At 39.7% G+C, this 7991-nt stretch overlaps 1 protein-coding gene across 2 annotated transcripts in view; it reads left to right on the top strand.

The window, feature by feature from the left end:
* The window catches only part of CRISPLD1 (cysteine rich secretory protein LCCL domain containing 1), a 40344-nt gene that overhangs the window by 17188 nt on the left and 15165 nt on the right, over positions 1 to 7991 (top strand). For both annotated transcript variants that reach the window (XM_018079284.2, XM_018079278.2), the window contains exons 2-5: positions 4807 to 4925; positions 5056 to 5188; positions 6646 to 6761; positions 7617 to 7717. In XM_018079284.2, the coding sequence (XP_017934773.1) occupies positions 4807 to 4925; positions 5056 to 5188; positions 6646 to 6761; positions 7617 to 7717 (469 nt within the window). The remainder of the gene's footprint in view (positions 1 to 4806; positions 4926 to 5055; positions 5189 to 6645; positions 6762 to 7616; positions 7718 to 7991) is intronic.

Genomic DNA, 7991 nt, shown 5'->3' with positions numbered 1-7991 from the left:
AGCGTGAGTCCATCCCTTGGGCAGCAGTTCTTCCCAAACTGCTGTCCCATGGGTCATTCCTCCATGGGGTGCAGTCCTTCATGAATGAGCTGTACTGACGTGGGTCCCCCACAGGGGCCACAAGTCCTACCCCGGAAAAACCTGCTCCAGGGTGGGCTTCTGTCTCCATGGGCCGCAGGTCTCTGGCAGGACCCTGCTCTATCCTGGGCCTCCCATGGGTTCACAACCTCCTTCATGCATCCACCTGCTCCAGCATGGGCTTGTCCATGGGCTGCAGGTGGGTCTCTGCACCCTGATGGTCCTCCATGGGCTGCAGGGGCACAGCTGCTCCACCATGGTCTGCACCACAGCCTGCAAGGCCTCAGCTCTGGTGCCTGGAGCACCTCCTGCTCCTCCTTCTGTGCTGACCTTGGTGTCTACGTCGTCATTCCCATGTTCTCACTCCGCTCTTCCCTGGCTGGAATTTCTTCTATGCAACAATCTTCTGTTCTTAAATGTTATCACAGAGGCATTGCTGTTACTTCTAATTGGCTTGGCCCAATCCTGGAGCCAGCTGGCATTGGCTCCACGGGACAGGGGAAGCTTCTAGCAGCTTCTAACAGATAGGCCAAGCACACACACTGTACGGCCCCCGTGGACTACCGCACCCAGGGAAAAACCCAGCCACAGAAACCCACTACATTCCACTCCTCACCTCTGTGAATCACATATTTAAGAATTTTAAATTTTACATTCATCACACAACCTTCCCTTACATAAACAAAAGAAATAACAACCTACCAAAACAGAATATAATGAAAATTCCCCTTGCCAAAAATCAAAATAACATCACCAATCACCAAACTTAAGTGAACAATTTACGCAAAATCCACCCCTTGTACCTTTACCACAATTACAGCAAAAATTCCCCACGATCATTTCATTCTCAAACAGTATTCAATACTTGTTTTGCTCGTTACCTCTCCCAATTACTATCCTTATCTCAAAATCCTCATAACTTCCCCGTACAGGCCACCAAAAAGCCTGTAGGTGTTACAATCCGAGTCCTTGTCTCAGCCAGAGTGTCCTCCATTACGGTTTGGGTTCCGGCCTCCACTGCAGTCTTCTGAGAGTATTGAACTGTGGCTCGATAAGCACAGGCCAGGCCAGGGCAAGAAGCTGTTGGTTTTGATTGGGGTAGGCAAGGCACCCTTCCGTGAGGTGATGTGTCAGTTTGCTAGGATTGAATACCCATCAGGTGTGAAGTCCCGGGTAATGGGAGGTGTCAAACACCGTAGGAATCCTTCCACACTCCCTGCCACCCAGGAACTGGGCCCCTCAGGGCATATCCCAATATATTATCACCTAAAGTTTGTTTTCTCCTACACCAAGATAACACCACATTCCACAAACTCCATAATGTTCTGACAATATTGGTTAGTAGCAGTAACATTACTAAACAGCTCACATAAGGATTAGCAAGGAGCATGGGTGACTTCATTATAAAGCCATTTATATCAGTCAGGAAGGGGGGGGAGGTTGTATTCCTCCATCAGTCTCAAATAGTTACCCAGAAGACAACTCCCCCAGCACAGAAAGGCCATTAGTACAAAAGCAGGGTGCAGAACCATTGTTTATATTAGTATGTTCCCGAAACTAGTAAAGTAAAGCTATAAGCAATGCAATGCAATGTGTATATATATATATAACTGCCTTTGTCGTGCCCCACGACTGGGCGCCAAAAAGGACTGTGGTGGGTTGACCTTGGCTGAATGCCAGGTGCCCACCCAGCCACTCTATCCCTCCCCTTTCCAGCCGGACAGGGTAGAGGGTAAGGTGGGAAAAGAAAACAACACAAATCGTGGGTTGCGATAAGGCAGTTCATGCAAAAAAGAAAGCAAAAGCAGCGTATGCACACACAAAGCAGAAGCCAGCAGTTAATCTCTACTTCCCATAAGCAGCGATGGTCGGCCACTTCTCCGAGAAGCAGGGCTCCAGCACACGTAATGGTTGTCAGCAGGCAGCCGTCGGAGGCAGTGAGTGCCTCCAGTCCTGCTCCTTGCCTCAGGTTTTATATCTGGGTTGATGTCCTATGGTATGGAATATTACCTTGGTCAGTGTGGGTCAGCTGGCCTACTTCTGTCTCCTCCCAGGATCTCGCCCTCGATTGAAGAAGGAATGTTACAGTGCTGTGCTCAGCAGTAGCCAAAACATGGGTGTGTTATCAACACTCCTCTAGCTACCAATGCAGAGCACGGCACTGTGAGGGCTACTATGGGGAAATAAATTTCGGCTCAGCCAGACCCACCACATCTATCATAAGTCTAATTTACTCTAAATTTGCATTTCAGAGTCTAGTTGGTAAAACCATTCTTAACAACAATTATTTGGGAAATATGTTAACTTTATGACTTGTTCATGCTCAGAGCTAAATCTACATATTATAAGATTTTGAACTGACTTAATGTCATGCAATATATGCGACAAAAACAAACTGTAGTGGCTTTTGTTTTAAAATTTTATGATCTTGTGATTTCATGATAGAATGATGAAGCAATGGTACTACAATCTATAAGAACAAAATATGTATGTGGAGGAAGTATGTTAACCTTCCTGTTTTTTTACAATGGGTTCAGAAGGGAGAAGAACTATTTATGGTAGTGTGACAACAAAAGCGAAGAGGAAAAGATTTATACAAACTGTCATATAAAATTTTGTGATTTAAGATTAGAATATTATGAAGATTAAAGAATGCTGGAGTTTATGATATCAAAGTACTGGCCCAGAAGGGTGAATAGAAAATTCCTACTGTTTTCTAAAACTAATGGGCTTTGTATCCAAAGGTGGATTAAAAGATTTATTTTGTCGTTATTATACTGTTTGAGTAATTCTGTCAAAATAAATATTGCATTTTGGGAGTCAAAATGTACTCTGTAAATTTCTTACTTGCTGATGATTGCCAGCTAGTTGAGGGAGGTGATTGTCCTGCTCTGCTCTGTGCTGTTGTGGCCTCACTTTGAATACTGAGTGCAGTTTTGGTCACTGCAATATAAGAAACATACTGAGCTATTGGAGAGTGTCCAAAGGAGGGCAACAAAGATGGGGAAGGGTCTCAAGGGGAGCGGCTGAGGTCACTTGGTCTGTTCATCCTGGAGAAGAGGAGACTGAGGGGAGACCTCATTGCAGTTACAACTTCCTTGAGAAGGGAAGAGGAGGGGCAGGCACTGATCTCTTCTCTGTGGTGACCCGTGACTGGATCTGAGGGAACGGCCTGAAGTTGTGTCAGGGGAGGTTTAGGTTGGATATTAGAAAAAGGTTCTTCAGCCAGAGGGTGGTTGAGTGCTGGAACAGGGAAGTGGTCACAGCACCAGGCCTGACAGAGTTCAAGAAGCGTTTGGATGATACTCTGGGGCACCTGGTGTGACTCTTGGGGATGGTCCTGTGTAGGGCTGGGACTTGAACTCAGTGATCCTTGTGGATCTCTTCCAACTTGGCATATTCTGTGATTCTGTGTGATTGTATGATAATAATAAGACAGAATGGAATGCAATACATTGGAGACCTCTGAAGAAGAGAAGCAAGAACAGATATTCTACGATTAAATTGAGTGATATAATGATGGTCTTATATAACCAAGGACATATTTGTTTTTAATGGGTAATCTGATTAATAACATGAAAACTGCATGTCAAAATCAATAGAAAAATAAATTTTAGCATGTGGAATTTGTCTGTTATATTTGTGTAATCTTTGGTTGTGTTAAGGAGCTTTCTACCTTTCATCTGTGCCAAAAATTTGTAGACATGATTTCCAGTGGCTGCATGGGAATTTGGATCTGGAAATATTGAATTATTGTTATTTAGATAGCATAGTCTCAATCTATGAAACTTAATCTGAATTTATGATGAAATACTTGAGGTTCTTTCCCCAGGAAATACTATAGTTTCCTAACCTGAGCATTGGTATCAGAGAGATAGGTGTCTGGAAACTGTTTCTGCAGGTCTCAGGAGATTCAAAAAGTCAAGCAGCATTATGGATACTTTGTGCAAGAGGGATGGATCACTTTGAGCAAACCCCAGATTAGTGCAGTAAAAACTATGCATACAGAGTATGGTATGATTTTTTTGATTTGCCTTTCAGCTACGAGCCTATTCTTCCATGTCTCTTAAAGAATTAAAAATAAGAATAAAGAATAGTGATACACAGTAATTCATGATCTTTTTTTTTGACTTGTCCTAAACATGCCTCATGAATGTCTCCTTTTTTGCCAACCTAGTGATAAAATCAATGAATGACAACCTTACTCTAGTTTTCATAATTTGTGTTTGAATTGTGTATTATTTCAACAAAAGCTCGTTATAGAAAAGGAAGAGAAAATCGCATTCATTTCACATGAACTATTGGTTTAGAGGAAATAAAGCTTTGTTTGAAAGCATGTTGGGTAATACCCTTTTGGCTAAGAAAAGTACCCATAAGTAAAAAGAAATCTCAAGATAGAAAAAGCACTTAATTTAGCTTGGAAAGTTGAACTAAACCTTTCAATTTTGTATTTGTGCTTTATTCACTGCAACATGGCTGCACATGGTTTCTAAAGGGAATGCTGCAATGGGATTAAAACTTTTTTTTTTTCTCATGGTGAAAACATTTTTCTTTCTTACATAACACAAATGGAGCATACAGTTTTCAAGTCTCACTTTTTTCTTCAGTCTTCTGCCTCAGTAAAAGAAACTTCAAAAATGGACAGTCTTCTTTTTTAATTTTTTATAGAATGAGATACACACCAAGGATTTCTAAGAAGATTTCCCTTTCTTTTCTTTCAAATTTCAGACATGGGACACAGAACTGGAGAGATCTGCAGAGTCATGGGCTGAAACCTGTCTGTGGGAGCATGGACCAGCAAACCTTCTTCCATCAATTGGACAGAATTTGGGGGCACATTGGGGAAGGTAGTTTAAGATACTGTTTTATTCAATATATGAAGTTTTTTAAAATTTAAAATTTGATTATTAATTAAAGGAAAAATGATAGAAGCTACAACTTTTGAATGATCTAATACGTTGCTACTGGCTTTCATAGGTACAGACCTCCAACATTTCATGTCCAAGCATGGTATGATGAAGTGAGAGATTTCACATATCCCTATCCTCATGAATGCAATCCATATTGTCCATACAGATGCTCTGGTCCTGTTTGTACACATTACACACAGGTATGTAGGTGTGTTTGTTTTTTATCATCTGTGGAAAAGAGTGGTTGAGACCTCCAGTTATGTTGCTGTATGATAATTAGAGCATACTAAACTTTCAGTATATGCCATAGCACAAAAGCCCTAAAAGGGCTTGTTTAGACTCTATGGTTAAAAGCACTGGGTATTAGTAACAGAGTAGGGTTGCCATACAAATCTTTAGACTTCATCCTCATGAATATCACTTCCTTATCAGGACTAAGGAAAAAGCTCACGAACACCAGTGTAGCACTGTGTTGCTGCTCACTGCACTTCACATAATCCGGCCTTTGTGCTGCTGTGCTGATAGTCCTTTCTGTAACAAGCTGAAGAAACAGCTCATTTTTAAAAAAAAGAAATATTTTCTTAGGTGAGTTCCTCAGAGCAAGGAATAGATTTTAAGATATTACTTTAATTTCAGCATGTTTTTAAAATTGCATAAAACTAATTTATTGCTTACTTCTGAAATTTGCGTATCTAGCCTGAATTTTGGCAGAGGGGAGCCAGTCATGTTTTCAGTGAATGGGAAATATATGGTTTTGAGATTATACTACAGTCCACATAAAATTTGTGATACAATATTCGAAAACCTAAAAATGATTAATTTTTAAACATTTATTTTCTTTTTAGTAGCATAATTTACAATTGTATCTAATTTTAAAACAGAATTACCTCCATATTCTTATTTACCATTTTTCTAAATATAATTACACTTACCATTACATGCGAGATCAATACATATATAGTGTTTTTGTGGTATCCTGTTGGATCTACAGATTTGGCTTACCTTGAATTAATACAATTTCAACACCTGTCATATTTGTCTAATTTGAAGATTCCAGCCTTTGTCACTCTGATTATTTTGAGATCTGCAATGAAAGGTGAATAAGGAGCACAGCCACCTTTGACGGCAATGACATGAAAGCATATTCATTTAAAATCCATTACTTGGGTCTATTTGGCGTATGAGTTTGTTTTTTTTTAAATTTTATCCTTTATCTTACTTCCTTTTACTGATGAAAGATATCTGTTCTCTCAGTCCAACCGATCCAAACCCCTCTGGGTCTTTAGGTTGTACTGAGAACTCTAGAGCACAGGAACATAACTTCTAACTCACAATCATCTATAAATTGTAATTCCAAGAACCAGTTCTTCAGATCATGTTTTGTAAATGTTTTGCTACACTTTCAAATATATGCTTAGACCATTTATATGTATAAAATGAGAACCGCATTTTTTGTGTCAAGGTAAAGCTTTTCTTTCTATTAAGGGTATAACCAAATGGCCTTTTGGCAGTTGTAATTAGGTCACTTCAAACCATTTATAACAGAGGGGAATATATCACTTCTGTTATTTGAGTTTTATATATTGAAGTTTGGAGATAGTTATGATTTTAAGTTTATCAGCTTTGGTTTCACATTTTTCTCTTTCATTTTCCGTAGGTTGTTTGGGCTACAAGTAGCAGAATTGGTTGTGCAATTAATTTGTGTCATAACATGAACATCTGGGGACAGATTTGGCCAAAAGCAGTCTATCTTGTATGCAATTATTCTCCTAAGTAAGTAGATTGATACCCAGAAATATCTTGGGGGGGCAAGATACTTTAAATAATCTGAAAGGAGATCAGTCTGGATTTTCTATCATTTGTACTGTTACTTTGTTCCCAAGGCAGGCTTTGGCTACCCAAATACTCTTGTGATTTTTCTAGTCCTTTGGTTTTCTGGTCCATGTTTTAGTATACAGCATCAGAGATCTTTGTTGTAGTGTGATATTTGTATCTCCCCACTGTGACTTTAAGGAATGTGTAACAGAAAGCTCATGGTTAAGATCAACTTTTATAGGATATTCCATCTAGGAGAGTGGAGCCTGTTCTCATTTAATGGAGGAACTTAGTCTTACAGTGCTATGCCAGTCTGAAAAGATCTTACAACAATTTACATCAGTTCTTCAGCTTTTTTCTTCATGGACTTTTCAACTACATCCTATGTATTTGGTATAGAATCATAGAATCATTTGGATTGGAAAAGACCTTTAAGGCCACTGACTCCAACTGTTAACCTAAAACTGCCAAGTTCACCTCTAAACGATGTCCCTAAGTGTCACATCTACATGTCTTTTAAATACCTCCAGGGATGCTGATTCCACCACTTCCCTGGGCAGCCTGTTCCAGTCCTTGACAGCCCTTTCAGTGAAGAAATGTTTCCTAATATCCAATATAAACCTCCCCTAGAGCAACTTGAGATCATTTCCTCTCATCCTATTGCTTGTTACTTGGGAATATCAGAACAAAGTTACAGTCTTATGTATCTGCTGGTTTTCATTATTTATTTGTTGACATACTAAATGCTGTTTAATGTTAATACATTTATTTATTAAGATATTTTTTGCTATTTTTTTTTCTTTTTGTGTAAAGGGGTAATTGGTGGGGTCATGCTCCTTATAAACCTGGTCGCCCTTGTTCTGCATGTCCCCCTAGTTTTGGAGGAGGTTGTAGAGAAAATCTTTGTTACAGAGGTAAGTACTATTTCAGCATTACAACTATAAATGGGAATAGAAATGTAACCTTTCCTTTTTTACTTCTTTCCTCATTATGCCTTAACATAGTGGAATAGTATATATTATACATATACCCAAAGACCTGGTAGGGCCCTTCTTTACTATGATGAATGAGATCATGTAGTTATGGTATGTGAGGCTGAGCCTCATCAGAGTGGACTGTACTGAACTCCTGCTGATAAGAGCTGATTCAGGGCTTTTAGTGCACAAGGATGGAGACTGTCACTGTGTG

The sequence above is a fragment of the Manacus vitellinus genome, unplaced genomic scaffold (genome assembly GCF_001715985.3).
Source record: "Manacus vitellinus isolate BGI_N305 unplaced genomic scaffold, ASM171598v3 scaffold_1_pilon, whole genome shotgun sequence".
In the NCBI taxonomy this organism is placed as follows: domain Eukaryota; kingdom Metazoa; phylum Chordata; class Aves; order Passeriformes; family Pipridae; genus Manacus; species Manacus vitellinus.
This window is presented reverse-complemented; position numbering and strand designations above follow the sequence as displayed.